At 34.9% G+C, this 24,933-nt stretch overlaps 1 protein-coding gene across 6 annotated transcripts in view; it reads left to right on the forward strand.

The window, feature by feature from the left end:
• The window catches only part of LOC138692895 (neuronal acetylcholine receptor subunit alpha-7-like), a 589,629-nt gene that overhangs the window by 510,241 nt on the left and 54,455 nt on the right, over nt 1-24,933 (forward strand). For all 6 annotated transcript variants that reach the window (XM_069816214.1, XM_069816215.1, XM_069816218.1 and 3 more), the window contains exon 6: nt 15,976-16,051. In XM_069816214.1, coding sequence (XP_069672315.1) covers nt 15,976-16,051 — 76 coding nt within the window. The remainder of the gene's footprint in view (nt 1-15,975; nt 16,052-24,933) is intronic.

A 24,933-nucleotide genomic window follows, 5' to 3' on the forward strand; every position in this document is an offset into this window, starting at 1 on the left:
AACTCTTAGGCCTATCTAGTCTCAGGGAATGTTTCTCCTTCATAGATCTGATGCAGCAATTTGGATGCCGTTCTGGTCTGGGCCATTTTGTATTGAATGATTTGTGTGCCCTTCTTTTCAAGTGTATCTGTTGCTTCATTCCCGGTGATGCCGGAGTGCGAAGAAATCCAAATGAAAGCAATGGTTTTATTATAATTGTGAAGTAAACTAAAATATAGCTACATGAATTATAATATGAACACAGCTATAGTTTATTCGTTAGATTATTGTATTCAATAGAAGAAATGATCACCTGAGTGAACAACCTTTACATACAAATAAGATACATCACTAAGTAACTGAATTCTCTCTAACATCTTATTTTATCATCGTTGTTCCTCCAATAACTCCTATGTGACATATTTATCGATTTTCATATTTTTGCTCTATTAAATAACTTAAATACTGATACAGCAAATAATAAAATCTCCTATATGTAATTATATTTCTTTGTTTCGAAAATGTAAGAATTCACAATCTACTATATACGGCTGCCATAGGATGAATAAATGTGTTTTTTCTTCCTACTGAAAAATTGTATATTTTGCACAAATGATTTATTGCAGGAAAAACTGCGTTTTGTTTCTTTGTTACGATGTTATATCACTATGTAGGTGTGTACTGAAGACATAGAAACTATTTTTTTTTTGCTAATAAATATCTTAGTAAGCAGTTACAGGGCCCTTAATATTATTTATTTTAAAAATTAAAATTATGTTTTATTTAAGGACGCTCGTAACTGCAGAGGCTATATCAGAGTCGCCGGTGTACCGGAATTTTGTCCTGCAGAAGTTCTTTTACATGCCAGAAAATCTACTAACATGAGCCTATCGCATTTAAACATACTTAAATGCCATCGACCTGGGCCGGAATCGAACCAGCAACCTCGAGCATAGATCAGCGCTATACCGATTATTTCAAAACTTCATAATAATATAATACTGATAATATATTCTCGCCGTGCTGTATTGAATATTGTGTTTTCCATGACTTCACGTAGTCGTCGCGTATATAGCTACTATTAATCGATAACTATTCCTTCTGACACTGGGAATCGAACCCAGGACCCCTCAGTTTGAAGCATTGAGTGCTCTTAATCAAGCTGAGCTATGCCGAAATCCGATCCACAGCGCCAGTCGAACACAGAGCGCTCCAAGAGTTCGAATTTTTCTTCATTAATAATAATAAAACAGAATGAGTCTGACTTTTTCGTAACTGTGATCAGTAAACTTGAGGAAATAATAATTATGAAAAAACCTAACAATGCAACAATGACAAGGTCTACATGATAAAATACCCTGTATATTATGAAACAATTTTGTGGAAAAGCTGTGACAGTGCAGCCTGAATTTTGTACAACATTCAAAATACAGTTTATCATCTAGCACATCTGCAACAAACCAGCGAAGAAGTTCGAAAATACAGGATGTGTACTGGATAACAAGATATTGTATATCAAAGGTAGGAAGAGGTAAATTATTAAACCAAAAAACATTCAGCGTGTTACTTAAGTTTTACACACAATCCCAAAAAGTCGATGAAACATGTAATTCAAAAACTCGTCTTTATCAAAAGCATGCAAGATGATTTAAAGTGAGGTGAAACTCTTTAAGTACAAAATTAAAATGCACCAAGTCCTCATGCAGTCTGTAACCTAAGAGTTGACTACTGCAGTAGCTATAAGACGTGTGTGGAAACAGATCATGAGGTATTCTGAGATTCTGCTGAATATATGGTTCAATGATGAGGTAATTTCCATTTGAATGGACACGTCAACAAGCTGAATATGCATGTCTGGGCTATTGAACACCAACATACCATAATGGTGACGCCGTTGCAGTCCCTAAAATTCTCAGTATGGTGTACTGGTTAATTTGTAATGTTGATTGTACAAATATTTTCACATACAGGAAATACCGTTTGTTATAGTCATCTATATAGCATTCGATATGTTGAAAGAAAGAAATTATTCCAAATCTTGGTACATAAATATATACCAGATCAAATAATTTCATTTATCATCAATGTCTACAACGACAACGAAATTGAAGTCAAAACTGAAAACCACACATCTAACTGGATTACAATAAACAGGGGAGTTAGACAAAGATGTGACCTATCTTCTCTTTTATTTATAAACTACATGAATGCTCTCATACAGCTATGGAGACAAGGTCCTCATGGAGGAATAAACATCTTAGAAAATATATTGACAAAATCTTCTGCTGTTCTCTGCAAATTGTACACTGTTCTCAGTAATTCATCTTCAGATCTGGCTGTAATTACATGGTCATCATCGTACTATAATGTGTACAAGCATTTATTTTCTTATTATTATCCAGCGACGAAAACAGTTTCTAGTTTCTGATGCAAAGAATTTGGTGATGTTCATTTTAAAGAATTCCAAATTTTGGACATATTCTGAAAATAGTATCATTGTAGTTTATTAAAAAAACAAACTGGGAATATAGAGCGCAGTACTTCATAATTACTTCTGTTTACATGTATGTTCAATAATATTGTTACTACCCATATTTTCACTAATAATAAAGTCATACGTGGTGAAGAAAATATATAACTGAAATATTTTCTTAAAAAATAGGTGACATGAATATATTTTTAACTAATGGCGGGTACTTGACTGTTCGTCATTCAGCCATATAAAGCCAGTTGTGTAGACAAATTTACCTGTAGAGTCGTTGACCAAGATGTGTCATAAAAGGCTAGTCTAAACTACACCCCAGATGAGATGAGATGAGATGAGATGAGATGAGATGAGATGAGATGAGATGAGATGAGATGAGATGAGATGAGATGAGATGAGATGAGATGAGATGAGATGAGATGAGATGAGATGAGATGAGATGAGATGAGATGACGCAAACTAAACGAAACAAGAAAGTGGGAAAAATAATGGACGATGAAGAGAAGAAAAATTAGAGGACTACACTGTGAGACAATAAAGAAAGTTTCCACTCGTTGCTTTTTAAAAATAAAATCCTGAATAAACAAAAATAAACTTCAGTCTAATAGTAAAAGTTGGAACTCGAAACTGAGACCTGCGGAATACGAAGCTGTGGCTTTAACTCTCATTCGCTTATCCCTCCATGAAAGAAGAAAAAGAAACAACTGTATAAAAATGGAGTAACCGCATACAATTCCTATTATTTCTAGGTTACGTCTGTTAGATATAATGGCAAGCATACCGTAACTCAGGGGGAGATTAAGGGGTTAGGATTTTGTTAGGCCAATTACCTGCAAAATAAATCCAATATGAGTGCCTGCTACACCTGAGGCACCGTCGCCTTGTTCGCGGTTACGTAATAATTTGCATCGATTATTGTAAGTGAATCAAGTGAATTAAAAATTCTTCTCCGGAGAGTAACATGGTTGCTGAAGTTAACCTGCTCTCTCGATGCCTCAAGTAATGAAAGCGCGACACCGAGGAACAACTTAATGGAGATCTGTTTATAGTCTCCCCATTAATATTTGATATAATGGAAAGTTAAAAGCAAGAGCGCGTCGTTTGCTGAACGACTACAACGCCCATTTTGCAAGTTGGAGATACCGGTTCAAATCACAGGAGTGAAAACGATTTTACTTTTCAGAAAATACATAGGAGGATCGAAGAGTAACGCACAACAATTTTTGTGCCAACGACTTTGATATAGAAAATAAAATAATGCACAAGAAAGCTACAGGTTTTACCTCTATTTCAATATAGGAATCAAGTCTCTCGACACATTTCTGCCATCGTGACATCAGATTCAGTACACCTCGTTCACAAAGCTCCTTTTTCTGAACGTATAGCACGACTGATTCCACTTCTTCATCCGAACAGAAGAGTTCACATCCTAGAAATTTCTTCATTGATCCGAAGAGGTGGAAGTCTGGACTGTAGTGTGGATGCCTCTTGCATTGGGTGGTGTTGCAACGGTCACTGGTCGACCTGAACGTGCTTCGTCGGCGACCCTCTTTGAAGAACCTGTACCACTTGGAGATGTTGTTACTGTCCTGACAGTCACCACCATTCACCTCCAACATTTCCCTGTGAATTTCACTTGGACTTTTTCATTTTGCCCACAAAAAAAAGGACTACACCTCATTGTTCTTCACAAGTAGACGATGCTAGCACACATGCCATCTTTACTCGTTAGTTACCGCTCGTTGCGCCAGGGTGACACCTGATCGAGCCATTGCTCTTCGTAGAGCAAGATTCAAACTAATTTTCTGCCAATTTTGAACGTCCTAACCGTAATAGTATTCCGAAAAAAAATTGTGAGTTACTTTTCGATCCTCCCTCATACATTACGGCAGTGGTGTTAGCCACTCCGCTAAGCCAAATGACGGAATAATGTATGTCTAGGTATAGGCAAGACATGTAATGACGGCACCGTTTTAAAGAATTTTTAGACTGTAAATTAAATGGGTTGGAATCTGCCCTTAAATCCATTCAAATTTGAGTTGGTCAAGTTAAAAAATATTAGGTCGTCCCGTTAGTAAGGTCTGTTTTTAAATTCGGTGTTTTGTAAGATTTTAATGATTGTATTGAGTTTGGGAATGCAATTTACACGATTCTATGGTTATCATTGCGTATTGTGAACGTGTAACACTCATCAATTTGTTAATACAAAGAATATAAAATGGAGATGTTAACGTTTTAGATTAGAATCCTTATAAAATACTATTGTGAACAGGATTATAAAGCTGCTGCCGCGGCTTGAAGGATATGTGAAGTCGAGGGTGAAGATGTCGTTAGTGAGCGTGTAGCACAACAGTTGTTCCGGCGCTTCAATAATGGAGAAGGAGACAGTGAAGATTTACAACGTCCTGGAAGACCTAAGGTACATAATATTGAGAATACATGCAGAATTTTGGAAGAAAAGTACTTGTATGTTCACACAAGAATGTGGTGCTTCAAAATATTTAATACATGGTCACAATAGAACGCTTAGAAGAGCATAAAGGAGTTGTAGATATGTACCTCACGAATTTACACCTGAACAGGCTCAACGCAGAAGGAATATCTCTTGCCAACTTATCGCTAATCCCATGAATGATATTTTTTTCAGAAGAACTGTCATATGTAATGAAAAATGGGTGTACTTCCGCAAATCCTGAAACCTCAAAAAGTGGCTCGATCTCCTTCAGGCTGCCAAATTCGTCATTAAAATCTGTTCGGGACGAAAATAATGTGTGTCTGGTGGAAATTTGAAGGTATTAGTCACTGAGAGTTTTTTTTTCCAAACGTTCGTGTAGTCGATGCGGATCTTTATTCTCCTCAGCTAGAACGAGTTCATGAGGTTTTGAGAGAAAGGTACCCGGCATTTCTTAATCGAAATAGAATTCTCTTGCAACAGGACAATGCGACACCCCATACCGCTGGAACAACCATGGAAAAAAATATCCAGAAATTGAACTGCTACCAAACCCGGCATGGACACAGCCTTGATCTTGCGCCATAAGTTTTCCATCTGTTTCGATCCATGGCTCAATTCCTGCGTGGAAGAAATTTCCAAAATTTGGCAAGAAGGTGGAATGCTATTCCAGCAATTTAGCTGTTACTTGTAAGTTAAATATGTGGTAATTTTCGAGGTTTAACAATATTTTGGCACATGAAATCGCTCTACTTCTCAATGAAATTATGTTATATGGATTAAAAGAAACTAATTCCCAGTTCTCAAGAAGAGACTTACAGGCCTAAATAGTTGATGGAACAGCCCCCATATATTTAATGTTTTTTTTCTTAACGTGAAATCCTCTATAGTGTAATATGTTACTAGTCAGCGATGTATGCAATGGAGGGGGGAAAACTAGCCACCCTACTTCATTATCTTCTGCCTTAGTTGTCTTATTAGTGATGTCTCTTTTTTTAGTATCACTTATGAGGTATGAGGTTGAAGCCTGTCTTCGGACAGTTGACTAAACAACAACAATCTTGGCACATTCTATAGTAGCTTAATTCATCTTGATTGACAAAATTTGTTTGGAAGTTACATTAATTTCAATTATATTAGTTACTTTATAACAACCCTATCGTATTTCAATACTTCCATAGATCTTAAATACTAATCTTTGTAAAAACGAAGTACGAGGAAATTACGTTATAGGCATTTGTGCGAAATTCATTACATAACTATAGGCTTACCGGTTAATTCAAAAGGTTGTGCTGACACTAAAGAAGCCTAGAGGGGTCGAAATACATAATGCACGATGCTAATGACTACTACTTTAAGATTTTTTTTTTTTAATTTTATGATATTTTTCTTAAATAACCTGTGGTCTTCAAAGTAATCCTCCGCCAGTAAAAACCTGCAATATCAGTACCCACATTGAGGATGTACTCATACTTTGCGCCTTCTCTCCTGCCACTACGTTTGAATGTCGAGATTTATAACAACATTTTCTGAGGCATGTGTCAACGGGACACTCCCATTTGCAGTGAACCCGCCATTATCAACTAGTGTAATTTTTTTTCTCCTCATGTCCTGAGTTAATACCTGGAACAACCCACACATGTTATGGTACATCCTGTGTACTAACTTAATGCGAAATCAATTTTTAATTCACAGACAGCTAGAGAAAACCGATAAAAGGAATGGCTAATATCACCAATAAAAATTACCTTCTCTATCCTTAGAGTGACGGCTGAAATTTAATTAAGCAGGAGTTCCTTGAAACTGTGCTCAATAATTAATTAGGTCTACTGCTTTCAGGATGGAGGTGGGAAGACTTTTTTCATTGCTTATCGTGATCAGAAATAACTAGTTCCGACCATATTTTTTTAATAATGGTTGTTCGGTATTCGTTGAAGAGAGGTTATGTAATTATCAAAACCAAACACCTATAACCTGATATCCCTTTATTATTCACTAATTTTCATTACATTGACACTGGTCATGTCAACTCAGCGTGAGGATTACATTACTAAATTAAACAATTTCGTTCAAAATGTGTTCCTGTAAATTTGGGTGTTCTAAATTTCAGAGCATCCTCTATGTACATCTATTATCAGGCAGTATATCTCACTTGATATGTGTCAGAGGAAGAACAATTGTTTGTATACATTTGAAGTCTGACTAGTGTAATATGTAGCTAGTCGGCGATGTATGAAATAGAGGGGGGAAAGGAACGGGCCACTCTACTTCATTATCTCCTGGCTTAGATGCCTCCTGTCTCGGATAGTTTACTCAACAACTACAACAAAAAATTTCAGAGGCAAATTGAAGAATCGAAACGTAACTTGGTTTTTATGAAATTGTAGACTGGAGTTTAATACCTGTAACATTTTGGACGTAAATACAAATTATGTTTTCTTTGAATAGACTCACAGAAAAACGTCCATTGAAATCAGGTTTAAATCAGGTGAGCGTGGGGGCCAAAAAATTGGTACATCTGTACTATCCAGTGACCACGACAATGGTCTTTGGGGACCACTACTCTGTTTTCGGCCAGTTGTACCACGCTGCTCCTTTTGTTTGGAGTATGCCTCCAACATTTCGGAATTAATTCATATTCAGGTTTCACTATTACATTACCTTGGAGATGAAACTTGTATGTAGTGTCGAAATGTTTAAAATCTTAAACCCCATCACATGGTGAAATACCAAAAAGCTTTCTTCTGAACATAAAAAGGTAAAGGTATCACCGTCACATGCCATGAAGGCACTTGGGGGGCATGGAGGTATAGCCCCATGCTTTCCATGACCTCGGCACTAGAATGAGGTGGTGTGGTCGGCACCACGCTCTGTTCTTCTGAACATAATCTTAATATGCAAGTTTTTTTCCCACAATACGTTATTTCTTGATTATCTAACCAGTAAGAGGGCAACGTGTGGTCAGCATAATGATTCGCCCATCAGTTACATCTGGTTTAGGAAACCAGATTTATGCTGGGTAACTTTCGGTGCTGGACCCCGGACTCATTTCACCGGCATTATCACCTTCATTCCATTCAGACGCTAAATAACCTAGATGTTGATACAGCGTCGTAAAATAACCCAATTAAAAAAAAATAAAAAAAAGGAAACCAGATTTTGCCACTCAATATACCTAATATAAAGTAGGACCTAGTTTTCCAAATACATTAAGATTCTGGGTGGATAATTGTCCCATACACTGAACGAAAATTCACGAGAAAATTTCTTCTATTATAAGGACTAGAAACAGCGCTAATTCTGTACCGATATAATTTATTAATTCAAGGCAATAAGAGCACCCAATTATGGAGCCGTTCTTCTCTAAAATTACCAGTGCTATTATTAATTTCTTATTGGTCTCGTCTTGTAGGGTGCTATTCATAGACATTTCGCAACACGCGCTACGAGCGTACTAAGCTAGCCCCGGCTATCCACTGGTTACTTGTACAGAATTCAAATCATATCCTATCGCTGACACTGGTTTATGAATACGAAAAACGCTGATCATCCACCGGAAACCCGAGCTAAAAATGTCTATGAATACGGCCCTTAAATTTTAACTGCAAAGATAGTTTTATGGCCGGTTTATCGAAGGATATGTAATTACTCATTGAAGATAATGAGCTTGTAAGTATTATAAAATTAGATTCTCTAACATTCAGTACCGGTAGGCCTAAAAGATTCCTTAAATCGTTCATTAAATCAAGCTCTTCATGTTGCGGGATACGGAATTCGTAATTCTTCTTATATGCTCAGAAGTATCTAAACAATATATTTACTTTCAGTTTTCAGCTGTTTTTATTGAAATAACAATATTGATATATTGAAAATATTTACATTACTAGAAACGGCGACACTGGTGATTATTCCAGTATAAGAATAATATCAGTCTTAAAAAATAAATTTTTGTACGATGGTGTTTTTTTGCTGTATTTACAGCTATTGTTGTTAGATCTTGAAAGTTATAATTCTCACACAGAAGCTTGTTGCTAGGGAAACCTTCTTCATAACATAAAACTATACTGAAATAGATCCATTACAGTGCACTTATTGTTACTTAGTTACCATTAATACTGCTCTAAATTTTCAATACAAAATATATTATATTTGTATTTAAAAATATGATTGTGCAAAAAATGTTAGATAGTGTGTGTTCGTGAAGTGCTTTACAAAATCTCGGATATTGAAAAACTCGTTCTGCTCGTTTTTCAAACTGTTTCCCGATTTTGTAACAAGCACTTCCCAACCTTGTATCGTAATATATTATTATCATCTTCAAATGAAGACGTATTCGATCTTTTATACAACATTAATAGACGAAGAGTGTTTAGGAATCTTTCTGATGAAGTAAAGTGAAGAAGAATTCCAGGAACATTTTCGCCCGAATAAAGTTGCAGTCACGAATTTGGTAACAAAGATACAAGATAGCTTATCATGTATTATGCAAAATAGTTACCCTTTGAGGGAACTGGCCAAGTAATAATAATTTTTAGATTTTATACAACTTTTAGTTTGTGAATAAGAATTTATTAAGGTCTAAATTCCCGAATTAATGTCATGCTTCATTAGCTCATTAACGATTCATTAGAAAACTAACGAGTCTTTCAAGAAACCGAGCAATAAAATTACAGAACTAATAACCTTAAGGATTTGTACCTAATGAATCATTATCTTTCCTTTCGGGAAATTGACTATTAGTTACCTAACATATTATAAACCGATAATAAGCTGTCCTATACTACAGGCGATTCAGTTAATTACAAATAGAAGTAGCGACCTACATTTTAAGTAAGGCATATAAAACTACCACCGCTAGATGTCAGTATAATCCAGGTGTCAAGGTAACCGATGTTCGCACAAACGAAACAAAGAAGCAGCAATTGCAAGATGATGGCACCTCTGCATGAGTGTACCACTGTAGAACAGCGTTTCGTTCTGCAAACGTTCTGGCAGCAAAGTATATCCATAAGGAAATGCTGTCCGTGTATGGCGAGCGGTGCCAGTCATGTCAATCTGTATAAAATTGTATGCAGAAGTTCTCTGAAGGTCCAAAGGATCGAACACCGAGCAGGACGGCCACTGAAGATTGTCACAGAAGCAAATTTGCAACAGTTTGGCGACTTTATCCGTGCAGAGAGATTGAGTACAGGTGATGAGTATGGGGTGCATCGTTATCAGATGGAAAACAAAGCATACAACAAAGCTCGGATGAAGTCGCCAAAAGTATTATACACGTACAGAGATGCCGCTATTTTGCAACTGCTGCTTCTTCGTTTCGCTTGTGCACACATCGATAATACTGCAATCTAGCGGTAATAGCTTCTGGCACCTCATTCAAAAATATAGGTCGCTACATCAATGTGTAATTTACTTGCTGACGCCCCCTAGTACGATTAACGGAGAAATGCCATGAATAATTCAAATAGAGTACATTTCAAAAATAGCTAATACTAAATTTAAGCAATAATTTCTCCCTCGTAGTTCACATTCGGGAAAAGTAATAAGGAACAACATTTTATTTTTTTTTTATTTTTCCCTTAGTTTTTTAAGTTTTCCCTAATTGAAGAAACTTTGAAATTAATTACAATTCTAAACGCTGACATAAAATTTATATTTTTCGTGAGTGAAAAAGCGAACTAGAATTCAGATTTCAATAGTTTTCTTAACTTAAATCATCCGTATGTGAGGAAAACAAAATGAAATCAAGTTTCACATGTTGTATTGTTGTCCACATTTTAAATAAGTGGGAAATAGCCTACAAACTCAAGTTTATTTGCATATTCTGTACTTTGTGAATTTGGAAAATAGTAAGTAACATACATTTATACAGAAATGGGGAAAGAGGAAATAATGTAGACTTTCATATACTGTTGTTGAACTTAAATTTTCCAGTATGAAGGAAACTAAAATTGAGTTAAAGATTAACGTCATGTTTAATACAAATATTTGCATAAATTAGATATAGAATTCTATGTACCGTGTTGCTAGCTTATCCATATTGTTAATAATTGGGAAAAACACAATTGATTTCTTATGCCGAAATCCGTGAAAACTAGTTTTAAAAATGTAGATAGATAAAAGAGAGCTTTCGTAAGATCGAGAATCAATAACAGGGCAGATTTGGTTTGTTTAGGCTTTTGGTTTCTTTAGGCTTTTTCACCAAACAAAAACCAAACTTAATCTGTCATTGATTTTAGATCTTATGAAAACTCGCTATCTACTTACATTTGCTTGAACTAGTTTTTACTAGTTGAAACTGGTATTGACGGATTTCGGGTTTTAACGATAACATATCCTGTATTTGGGAATAGTAACAAAGCATATAGTTCGACACACTGATGTTTAATTTACGTTTCCCTTGAGTAAAAAAGTGGAAATGAATTCAGTTTTGCATATTGTTGTTTAAATTCATTTCCCAGAAATGAGGAACAGATTAAATAAAATAGGTTTCACGTATTATTCTCATTTCAATTGAAATAGCCATTAAGTTGGGAACAGGTATTCTTAATACAGTTTTACACTTTTTTAAATAACATTTTCCGACATCCTTTCACCCAGTCCTCTGCTTATCAAACCGACGAAGCTAGGAGTAGAGACGTCACAATAAGATTAGTCAAGTTCTGGGCAGGTCTGAGTTGTTAAAAAAACTGCATTTTGTCACTACTACTTATAAAGCTTTCTGATGTTTGAAAGTTGCGTTCGTAATCGCTTAGTGCTCTATAATTATATACATGCATCCTGCTAATGTTCTCTGTGCATGGCTGTTTAATTAATTTTAGCAAAGTTTGAAGAGTGTTTTATAAGTAGGAATCCTTTCTCATTAAATAGATAGAGAGTTTCATAATAACGTAGGTATGCATGATTGTTTCTTGAAATATTAGCATTATGATAACTTTCTCTGGGTTCTCTCCTTGGTTTCAACGACTAATTGTGACTGCAATTACAGAATCTTTTCAGTAATATAAATGGTATTACTGTATATTTGTCTCCTGCTTACAGCTCAACTAAAGGCCTTAGATTTTTTTAACTGTTTACACCGCTTTTATAGTCAGTAAAGCTACTAGTTATTCACCTGTATTTTCTCTTGCTTCAGACGAAATTGTGCTCCGTTCTACACAAACAAAACCTCCATTCAATGCTTCTTCCACACGAAATTGCCTCATCTTGTTAAGCGCTTGAAATTAAATGTGTTACACTTATCCATTTAAACCTTCTTTGAAATTAAACGTAATAAAATGGAATAAAATACTGCTATAAATTCACGCTTTCCTTGTCACAAATTCATTTTAATTTACATATTCAGATATATGAATCGATTTTATAACAAAGTGTATTCCTTTTTATTATTATTGTTACTGTCGGCAGGGTTTTCAGTCCCTTGGCGAAGTTTTACCCAAAGCCTTGTATGAGCTTTCTACTACCTACCTCGCTATAACCGGACACATTGTGACGCACATATGACGTAGGGATCAGTATAAAGCCGATCCTCTACCTAAGACAACACTGAATATCGCATTGATACTGGACAAATTTCAATCCCGTAGAGATGGTTAAAAAACACGACCGTTCCTCTCTATAAGCTTTCTATATTCAATATAGGCTAGCGCGGAAAGCAAAACAATGCATAATCTATAAATCGTGTTTCATAAAGAATAGTTAGAATATTAAGTAAGGTATTTTTAATCATTTGAAATAATATTCACTGATTTCTGAAATATTACAGTAAGACAGTGGCATTAAAAAGGATCTCATGTATTTATATCGGTCTTCCCTAAGCCAAAATTTAGACTAGGCTTTGGATAATGAAAAAAAGTCACTTCGAAACTAGGTAATTTCCGCATATTAACACAATAAAGAGTTATAAAGTCAATCAATGCCAAATTTATACTATTATATATCTGATGATAGACGGTAACAAACTGTGATCCAAAAACATGAGGGTAGCATGACGGCGAGTCACCAACCAAGACAATGAAGAACATTATATTGACCATAGGCAGACATTCATGGGTTAGGTGGCTTTCAATCCCACAGCAAAGTTCTCTAACAAACGCGGAATTTACATTTCAGCATATACTACGACACGCATTTTAATAATACTTAGCTATTCATTCATCCATTTTCCTATCCACCCGCTTGTTATTCTATTCATCTAACTATCCACACCTAGCTATTCATCAATTCATCCACCCACTAAGTAATCAATGAAACCAATCTACCCACCTATCCACCCAAACACCCACGCATCTACTCAACCACTCATCCATTATACAATCCATTCATATACGAGGGAGAATAAAAAAGTAACCTTAATAATAGTTTTATTAATTGAATATGTATAATAATACTACAAACACTTCATCACTTTTCAACATAGTATAACAAGAACACTTGCATTGAACGTAGTGGGGACTATGTTGAATAGTATTGTACAAATTCAATTAATAAAACTTAAATTATTAAGGTTACTTTTTGACTTTCCCTCGTATATATCCATCAATCCATTTACGAACTATTCGCCTACATATCCACCCATCCAAACACACATTCGCGGATGTACAGTATACAATGCGTACGTACAAAATATACTACGTACAATAAATACACGCATCTGCATATGCACGCTCTCACACTCGCACATACATAACATAACATAACATAACATAACATAACATAACATAACATAACATAACATAACATAACATAACATATAGGTATATGATATTACATTACATTGCATACATACATCTCTATACATTCATCCATTCAATTCATCAATCCATCTGCTTATCCATTCTTAATTCTTCTTCTTCTTCTGCTTCTTCTCCTTTTTCACTTCATGGTTAAGCAAAATCCCTTTATCTTGTTTGTATCTTTTATGTTGGAACCCAGTTCTCATTCCCATAAGTTACATCAAAATTAGTGTTGCCATAACTTCATACATGTTTATTCTAGTACCTTCCCTTGTTTTATTATTCAAGACTCTACTAATCGTTCCACATAGACTATATGTCTGTGTTGGATTTAGTTTCTATATCTCGATATTTATTATCGTTTCAGACGGTTTTGGTCTCTCTTTTTAGGTCACGAACCTTTTCGGTCATACGACATTTCGGTCAATACGGCATTACGGTACAACGATACTCGGGTAATGCCACGTTTCGGTATCACGGACATAATGGTCATCCGATTGTGTTGGCTGTATCATAGCACTACCAATTACTTGATTGTATCGTGTGTATCCTAGCAATATAAATCTTCGTATTCGGTTTAAAATTACTTTAATATTCATTCCTTCACTAATTTTACAAAATCGTGATTTATAACTAAATTACTATAGCGAAAATTGCAAAAATAATTCAGTCCAACAATGCTGTCGAAGGCTGGCACAATAAGTTCCAGAAAGCAGTTTCTACACTTCAACCTTAACCCTGAAAATTTATAGATAAGCTAAAAATAGAACAACATGACAATGAACAGGGTATTACAAGGCCCCTTGGAGGACATAGGAATGTGAGACCAGTCTGAACAAGAAGTATATTAACAACTAGGTGCGACTACTAACTGTAGTGCAAAGATATGAAGAGTATAAAGATGGCGGACTGATGGATATTTACCTAAGAGATGTAGAGTACACACTGAAATTCAATCCAAGCGAGAACTGTGAAAAAACCGATAGCGAAGAAGATCACGAATAACTTGTGCTTATTCCACATAAATGATACGTATTCAAAAAACATAAAATGCAGTAAAGAAATTTTGTCTTCTTTCATTCTGACCGAAGAAATGAATTACCGATTTCAGTGACTGAAAAATCCTGACGCAAATGTGCTGAGTGACCTAAAAATTTTGACCAATATCCAGTGACCAAAATACAACTTTGAGCGAAAAAACGTGACTCATATGTCAGAGATCATGTATCTGTGACCCATACATACATTGACCGAAAAACATTCACCAAAGTCGCTGCGAATAATTTATTGTAACTTATGCCTGCTTCTAGGTAACAGAAATGTGAGACTTGCTCCATAATTTTCCCATTCACTACTATTTCCAAGCTTATTGGTCTTTTTCCCTGGAATACCATCACGTTGGTTTTCGAGGTAGATATTTCTAAAGTGTTCTTCATGACGATTTTTCTTAATTTTGTAAGCACATTTATTAACCTATCTGAATAATTTCTGATAGCTTAAGTGGTGTTTTCCATAAGCACATAATTTTAGACCTTTGCAGACATACACTAGACGGAAATGCGGTGGAATTCTTGCAGCGTGAAGTCATTACATTGACTTCCACCTAAAGCCTTTGTTTTTCTGAACCGATGGGTGTAAAGTGCGAGGCCCGCCTCGCACAAATCCGGACTACACGCGAGATAATGAGTGGTTTCTATAACTGCGAGATGCACAGACCTCGCACCTCGCAGCTATAGAAACCACTCACTATCTCTCGTGTAGTCCGGATTTGTGCGATACCTCGCATGCGTCGGTTTAAACCAAGGCTTTAGACAACACATGACATCGCATTTGTGACGAACAGACACCTATACAATATGCAAGATTCGAAGCTACGACCGTGGTCTCCACGCAAAGTCAAACATATATTTTCATCTTTGATTATATCACAAATGACACATTAATAAAATGTTTAAGAATAAAGTAATTATTTTTTTTGTAATTGGTGGTAAAATAACATTTACGTTAACATGTTCCGGTACGTAATAATCCTAATCGCTTATTTCAAGATGAACGTATTATCGAATTGAATGTCCAATAACTACATTAGCAATAGGACAAGTACAAAAATACAATATATAGCTCATTGAAATCAAGGAGAAAATGTAATTTATACTAACTTGGCATGAAACGTAAAGCACAAATACAAGTAAAATATTAATGAATTGCAAAGAACTTGAGATGTCGAAGAGATTGTCTGTCTTGCTCAATGTTCACTTGATCGAATGGTTTGCATGCAATAGCACATCAAGTTCATGCGATTAATTAACAGTTGTTGTTTCTAGTTGGACCTAGTTCTCAACTCAGAAGAGGGTGGAGATCTCTCCGACTTCATCACCAACGGAGAATGGTATCTAATAGGTAAGTGGCTTCTCAAATATATGCAATTCAGCCTACGCATAGGGAGTCAAAAGGTCACTGGTAGTACTCACAGGGTTTCAACTAAGTAAACTCTTGAATAGGAACCTTGCCTGCGGAATTGAATTTCCGGTGCTGTAGGACATTTGTCATTGCCACAATTAAACTACTTTGTGGAATATGTAATGCTACTGCAGCGCTGAAGTAATTACGCAGTTTCCCGACTTATTAATTATTTACGTCTATAATATCTTATTTACAGCAACAATAGAAGCATAATCACGCCGAAAATTAGTTTGGATCTGTCAGAGAATACTGCATTACAGAGATAGATCTACATGTTGAATCCTACAGACATGGGTACTTATTCAAGTGTTTGTTTTTTTTTTCGGTCAGGAACCTAATCACCAGAAGATTTTATAAACCGTTTGAATTGTTCTTAATATCTACGTGAATTATTGGAAGTACTGTAGTAGTAATAAGCGCGAATTTCATCTTGCCTATAATTTGACAAGCGTGGATTGAAGCGAAGCGCAAGGGAAATTACATGAAAAGATGAATCTATGAGTAATATTTGCTGGGACTATTCGTGAATACAATAATAATAAAAAATACTTCAGCTCTGGATGTTTTCTAGTAAACGGAATGAAATTATATTGGAACTTCAACATCTGAAGGAAGGCTTTCTTCACAATCTCACATTTCAGCGAAAGACTTAATATATAATTATTGATAATCATTTAAGGTGGAATAATCATATTCATTATATTTGTAATAAATTACGTAAAACATTATATTACTTCCTTGTTCTAAGAAATATTTTGTCAATTAACTATTTACGTATAATTTATTTAGCATTATTTCAACCTATTTTTATGTATGGTATTATAGGTTGGGGTGGAACTTATAAATCCAACATATATCCGTTAATTTTACTACAGAAAAAAGTATTAAACATTTGTTTAAAGGAAGCAGAAAGATTACTCAACTGAATTGTTGTTTACACATTTCAAAGTTTTCGACATTAAACAAATTTATTATTTTATTTTATTAAAATATTTTCACAAAAATCTGAATGACTTTGAAAGGTATATACATAAATACAGAACCAAAAATATGAATTCTCTGCGTTTGTCTGAAACAAAATGTAAAACCAATGCAGCTTTTTTATCGTAGCATGAGTCAAGGACCCAGATTATTAAACAAATTTTATTCTAATATAATTTTAACCACGAATCATCTCCACATTAATAAAAAAATTAAAAAATTGTATTGGATTTATAGTTTGGTTTTAAAATATTAAACACTTTTTAATCTGTATTCACTCTCAATTTTAATTTTAATTTTATTTTTGTCTGTACTGAAATCTCCTCCTGAGCACGAGTCTTACTCATTCAGGATTGAGCTAGTTTATGTTACATTGTATTAACTTGTATTCATTTCAAAATTACTAGCAATAAACAAACAAACAAACAAACAAACAAATAAATAAACAAATAAATAAATTTGACTTCCAGCTAAGCTTGCATCTTTTAAATATCAAACATTATTAGTTTGTCATAGCAATCAATGACTTACTGTAAGTTCTAAGGCCTAGACTACATTGAATGATGATAGTTTTATTTAAAAATAATTATTGTAAATTACTATTAAGAACTTCAGTGGATAAAACATTGTATGCTACTAGTGGGATGCGCATTTTTATCGTCGTCGTGTAATGAAATATCTCGACTAGCGCCTCGTTCTTCAAAAATACACTCGAACGGTAATGATACACTTATCCCACTAATTTCATAAAATTTATGCAACTAGTAAATAACTAATATGCGGTCTTTAATCTATTGCTCAACAAGTTATATAAAATACACAGTTACTTAGCGTTGATGGAACTTTAAGTGACAGGGAGATGGTGATTTAGTAAGATTAGGCACGAGAACACACCAGTGATTACCTAACTTCCGCCTTACAGTTTGCGAAGCCCTCGGAAAAATCTCTACAGGGTAATCAGTACAATGGAGATTAAAGTCTACGGCCGAACATTAAGCCTTGGAACATACTAACCAAGACAAAACCGCAAACTTTACTTTTTTTAGTACCTGAAAAGCGGCAGCCCAAAACCGCACATTTTATATCTGAAATCGATAACCAAAAACCGCACAATTTAAAGGTGTGACAAGAAAGAGAAAACTAATGAAAAACTGTACTTACTTAAACATCTGACAGTCAATTTGCAACAGTTTGAAATTTGTAGAGAGTGATTATAAAAAATTGTCACACTTATTTATTTTAAAATACGAAGCGCAAGTTTTGAATAAATATGCTAGCGTCTTTTTTCTTCAAGGCACGATGACATAATTCGATCTCGGATAGAAGCCATCAGAAGTTTACCCAAGAATTAACAAAACTTCTTCATACTCATACTTTTTACTCAAATGACGAACTGTTTATACCTATAAATTAATTTAATATACACTGAAATTTTCTGAAAACTGATATGTACAAGAGAAAATTATTTTTGTTTCAACTTTATTGCTTCTCAAAATATTCCTCCTTAAATATGCCTCTGTCTATTCAATGGAATCAGTCACCAAAGACAACAACTACTTTGCTAGAGGCACTTCAGAGTTTAGTTCGTTGAAGGCTTTCAGCGGTGTTAAAAGACAATCTCACACTCATTTTCTTCTTGGTAGTTAGAAACAAGAAATCGTATGGATCCAGATCAGGACTGTAGGGAGATTGAGCCATTTATTTCACATCTGACGTAATCAAATGTCACTGTCTGTTCGGAGTGTGGGACGACGCATTGTCACAGTGAAGGATGATACGTCTTCGAGGTCGTTCTGTACGCACTTCTTTCAAGACTGTTGGTAAAGAAATGGTTTTACACCACTCGGCATTAATCGTTACGATGACCCTCGAGTGGAACAAAATGACGGGACTACGTCGGCCTGGGTGGCGCAGTCGGTACAGTGCTGGCCTTTTGTACCCGAGGTTGCTGGTTCAATCCCGGTCCCGGCCAATGGCATTTAAGTTTGTTTAAATGCGACAGGATCATGTCAGTAGATTTACTGCACGCTGATATAACCTCGGTAGTATAAATGGCAGAGTCGACCTGGTTGGCGAGTTGGTATAGCGCTGGCCTTCTATGCCCCGGGTTCGATTCCGGGCCAGGTCGATGGCATTTAAGTGTGCTTAAATGCGACAGGCTCATGTCAGTAGATTTACTGGCATGTAAAAGAACTCCTGCGGGACAAAATTCCGGCACACCGGTGACGCTGATATAACCTCTGCAGTTGCGAGCGTCGTTAAATAAAACATATCATTTATCATTTAAATGGCAGAATTATAGCGACTAAAGAATAAGAAAACCGTCGTTTCGGCCTCTTTTAACTTTTGTTGACTAATCTTCGTCTTGGAAGATCCGTTATGCCGATCGACTTTATTTTCTGGCTAATAACAGTAAATCCATGTTTTGTCATCAGTTATGTCAAAAAGAGGAACTGACCGGCCTCGACTGAATTTTTTAAGTATGTTCGTGCAGCAATCAACACGTGTTTGTTTCTCAGCTTCTGTCAAATTATGTGGAATTCACCGAGCACACAGCTTGCTCATAGGAAGGATTTTTTTATTGTACCCATACGTATATTTAAAGTTTGGTCTACTCTGCGGGTAGATAATTCGATTATCTTCTTTAAACATTTGAAGCACAGCTACATATTTTCTGTCACTGGTTCCTGTAGTATATCTAACTAACCTCGCGGAAATAGCTGAAGTACGTACAACGTTTTGAATTCCACACACCAACCACACAAAGTCCTTGGTTGAAATCGTTGGATGCATTCTTTTTGCGTCAATGACGATATAAAATCATAAAAAAATCATAGCCCAAAAGTCTTGTGGATTTAAATCCATTAATTTGACAGACTGTTACTTCAAGAATGTCTAGCAGCTGAACTACGATATATTTTTTGAATTTGTGAGTAGTTGTCTTGGTAACTGAATTGCATCTATTATCGAACAAAAGAGAGTGAAGTTTTTCATTGGTGTATTTTATGACGCTTTATCAAAAGCTGTCGTTATCTAGCGTCTGAATGAGATTAAAGGAGATAATGCCAGCGAAATGAGTCCAGGGTCTAGCCCGAAAGTTATCCAGCATTTGCTCTTAATAGGTTGAGGGAAAACCTCGGAAAAACCTCAACAAGGTAACTGTCCCAACCAGGATTTGAACCCGCTCGTTTCACGTTCAGGGATGCTAACCGTTACTCCACAGCGCTGGACGAGAGAGAGAGGGAGAGAGAGAGAGAGGGAGAGTGAAGTATATTGCTTCACATATGAGCTTGCAGAAACTTTCAGTGTGTTCCTCTCCCCGTCAATTTTTGTGTAATTATTTTTCACTTGTTCAACATCTCAAAGTTACAATGCTGTTGTAAGATCTATGAAATTCTGAATCACTATTAATCTAAATTTATTTTGGTGCATCGATTACGAGGAAGGCGGGAGAACTTCCTTCATTAGAGGATTATAATTTATATTAAAACTCTCTACGTCGTCGTTGACGTGTCTGTGTGCATTCCGGTAATCAAAACCCGTAACGAAGAGGGAAACGAAGCACGATCCTCAATTATACATACTTGTCTAGAATATAGTTACTGAATGACAGCAGTTGTCTGACGGGAAATTGAGATTAACTCTGAGGAAGTTTCAGCTACCTCATTTCGAAGCAAAAATAATAAACCAAAAAGCAGTTTCAGCTATTCCCCAGTTTCATTATCTACTCCGCTGAAGCTTTTCCCAAAGTTTTCTATCCTTGGATTTTGTGAAACTATAACAGTCCCAAGAGAAATCCACAGCACGGAATTTCTGCAACTGTGTACTGTATACTTTTGGTCAGCGATATGTGCAGCATTTTAAAAATCTAAAATAATATAAAATGCGGTAATCTCTATATTTGTTTATTATTACTTCGCTTCTCGCTTTCTCCTACTTTGTGCTGTTTTCGGCTATGAAAATATCAGAGTATTGTGAAGCTTTAAGTAGTTAATTATGTGCGGTAATTTGACCTATCATGTTTTAGATTCTTGACTACGATTACTTATTACTACAGTCCTGTATTTGATTACGTAAAGCCTCAGAGCAACGCGCAACATTGTAAGTCTTACTTGACCAAGGCGAGTGGAGCCGCGGGAATAATGTGAACTAACGCGATGCGGTATTACGAACGCAGGAGCAGTAGCGCCACGGCTCCGGGCTGCAGGACTCCACTGGCCTTGATCGAGTAATATGTATGGAGTATAGCTCAAGGCGTCTGAGTTATAATCAAAATAAATGTTCAATATTCAGTAAAATGTTGTAATAATAATAATAAATAAATTTAGCTTCCCTTATGAAAAGGTTGCCAGATTTGACAAAGCGTATTACATATAATTTGGAAACATACCTAAAAGGTAAAATGATAAACATTTGAAACGGTTAGGGAATCGAATATACAAAATGTGCCCAATGTGCCCATTTAGAGTTAAGAAAGAGGGAAAAAATATCATAAGATAGGTTAGAATGATTTGAATGCCATATACCGCGAGAAAAATAATAGCACGGATTTATTGGCATTGACATCTAAACCAATCAACAGTCATCGGTTAAGTTAACTTGAAATTTTCATTATCACTTCATAGCTTATTAGTTATTACATACACCATATCCAAATTTAATAATGCTATAGAACAAACTAAGGAAGTAATGAATTTTTAGCAATACCTATATTTCATTTTCATTAACATCTCCCATAAAAAATCTCAATGACAAAGAAGATAACGACACGGATAACGACTTATTTCATTATAAATCCCTAATGAAGTTCCAGAAGAATTTGGTGGCAACGTCTTATTCTAAACAGGCGTGTTAAAAAGAATGTAACAGAAACGTCCAATTGTTTGCATACATTCTGAATGCTTAACAATGCAAAGCAGCTGAACAGCTATTAGGCCATATAAAAACAGTGTCCATTTTAAACTGTGACACAATATAGGTAAAGTTCATGTCGTACGAACTAATATCCGTTTTGTATCACGCTTTGTGCATTTCCATTCAACATGCTCCGCAGCAAAATTAATACATAATACAGAAATCCCTAACAAAAGGGAACAAACAGTTACAAATTACAAGTGTTGCAGGTTGGTTGATCCTCTTGATGATTACGAGCTCAAAGAGCATTCTACTCATAATTTTGATTCATATCACTCAGTGATACGTGCAGCAAACAGAACTCATAATATGCCAGTTACAGCTCACCTAGTTAATCGTTACAATTTGCAGTGCCAGAGAGATATTCCAACGCATGAAAGTAGGCACAAATGTTAGCTCTAATTCCTAACTTCACAACTACTGTTAAGGAAGAATTTTGCGGCTTTGGAGCAACTGTGCAGTAACAATGAAATAAAAAGAAAAGTGATCAAAGAAAACCTACTGAAAATTAATTTTCTTACACAAATCTCACATGACATTACAGTAAATGAATGAAACCTTTATATATTTTACGATGAAAGAGTAATGGAACGGAGAAAAATTCTCTCCGGCGCCGGGATTTGAACCCGGGTTTTCAGCTCCGTTCCATTACTCTTTCATCGTATGATGACGCAGAATATCTGCATGGAAATATCGTATGTACTTCGGTACATTATAATAATATACTTAATATATTTGATGAGAAATCGTCAGATTGTTATTAAGGTAAACCGGGACTGTAAGAAAAACTAATTCGTATAATGATATTATTTTCATAAATAATTAAATAAAACAAACAAATAAGTAACCACGATTTCATAAAGATGTACATAAATGCAGAAAGATGAGGATTCTACATTTGGTGGCGAGATTTACTAACACTTTTTGTTAAATGAGAAAAACATTTTGACAAAAATAGCAGAATACATTCAAAAGACGGAATAAAACAAGACTCTCAATATGAAAAGGTCTCCTGCAGTTCACTCATATAAGGGCCGAATCACGTAAAATAAAAGTGTCCAGTAAAAGCATTGAAATTTCGTAATGGTTATTGAAGCATAGTAGAAGCTATACTACCTCACTCATTTCAATTCATACTCAATAAGTGCATCTTCTCTTAAACTAATGAATCAATTTGCAAGACATTTTTACAGTGTTTTTTCCTGCCTATGTTCTACAAAGGAAACCTTCGGTTTAAGAATATCACACACATAACATGAATAATATATATATATATATATATATATATATATATATATATATATATTGAAAATAATGCTAGAAATTTTAAATAAAAAATTATAATATGTTTCCTATTTCACTAAGGGTGAAATATTTAACTAAATACTGGTTTAGAGTTTATAATAATCATTACTTGACAACTTTAAAATGTACAAAGAATATGAGTAAAGATTGTAGGAAGTAACGTGCACTTAAAGTTTGAGGTACATTGAGTAAAGTGGGACATGATATCAGATAGGACCTTTTCTTTGTTCTTGGATATGATATGATATGATATGATATGATATGATATGATATGATATGATATGATATGATATGATATGATATGATATGATATGATATGATATACGATACGACACGATACGATACGATATATGATATAATATGATATGATATGATATGATATGATATGATATGATATGATATGATATGATATGATATGATATGATATGATATGATATTATATGATATGATATGATATATGATATGATATGATATATGATACGATACGATACGATACGATACGATATGATATATGATATGATATGATATGATATGATATGATATGATATGATATGATATGATATGATATGACATGACATGACATGACATGACATGACATGACATGACATGACATGACATGACATGACATGACATGATATGACATGATATGATATGATATGATATGATATGATATGATATGATATGATATGATATGATATGATATATTTGATGTCAACATTTACAACCATGTAATGTGGACCTCACAATTTTTGTATCCGGTGCCACAATTACATTCGTTACAGATATACCTTCTGTAGGCGCTCTTATACTTGATTCGACCCCATTTAAATTGATCAGTATTCTCCCATTAAATCCTCAACAACTTAATTTAGATAATTCAAAATTTACACTTGTACGACTCTGTCCTTGATTTTCAGTACACTTATATCGTACACACCCTGTTTCAATAATACTGGTTACTAAAACGTACTGTACCATTGTCCAGTAAGTTCGTTATTATGTTGTTCTTGGATAAGAAACTCACCAATGAATTCAAAATTATTTATTGTATAACCGTGACAATTTTTATTCTATTCTGAACACTAAAGGCCTACTGAAATGCTTTAATCATAAAGGGTCACTGTCGGATCCACTATATTAAATTGTTCGGGAAGCAAAAAATATATACTATATATTTTTAGTTATTTCCTCACAAAGGTGGTGTTCCAGAACTCAATCCGAAAGTTTTTACTACTAGTATGAGTAGTATGCATATATTTTAATAATGCCAAAAGGTAGATTCTCTGAAAGGAATACTAAATTATAAACCAGAGAACACCGACACGTTGGACGTCCTCTTTCTGCCTGAGTGGAGGGATGAATTATTCTTTTGAAGTTGGGAACAGAGTAACAGGTTTAAACCTAGAAAGTTGACGTCATTGAAGAAGAATGATAGAATAAAAGTAACTAAAAATAATTACAATCAATAATTTAATCCTAAACGTGCAAGAGTTCACTTGCAGTCTGGAGTTTGTTGCATTTGTATTTAAAAACATAAAGACGTTTCAATATATCATAATGTTAATAGTAGTTCTCGATCATTGTAGGACAAAGGTATTCATCATAAAGAGGATGTTCAA

Source organism: Periplaneta americana, chromosome 17 (genome assembly GCF_040183065.1).
Source record: "Periplaneta americana isolate PAMFEO1 chromosome 17, P.americana_PAMFEO1_priV1, whole genome shotgun sequence".
NCBI lineage: Eukaryota > Metazoa > Arthropoda > Insecta > Blattodea > Blattidae > Periplaneta > Periplaneta americana.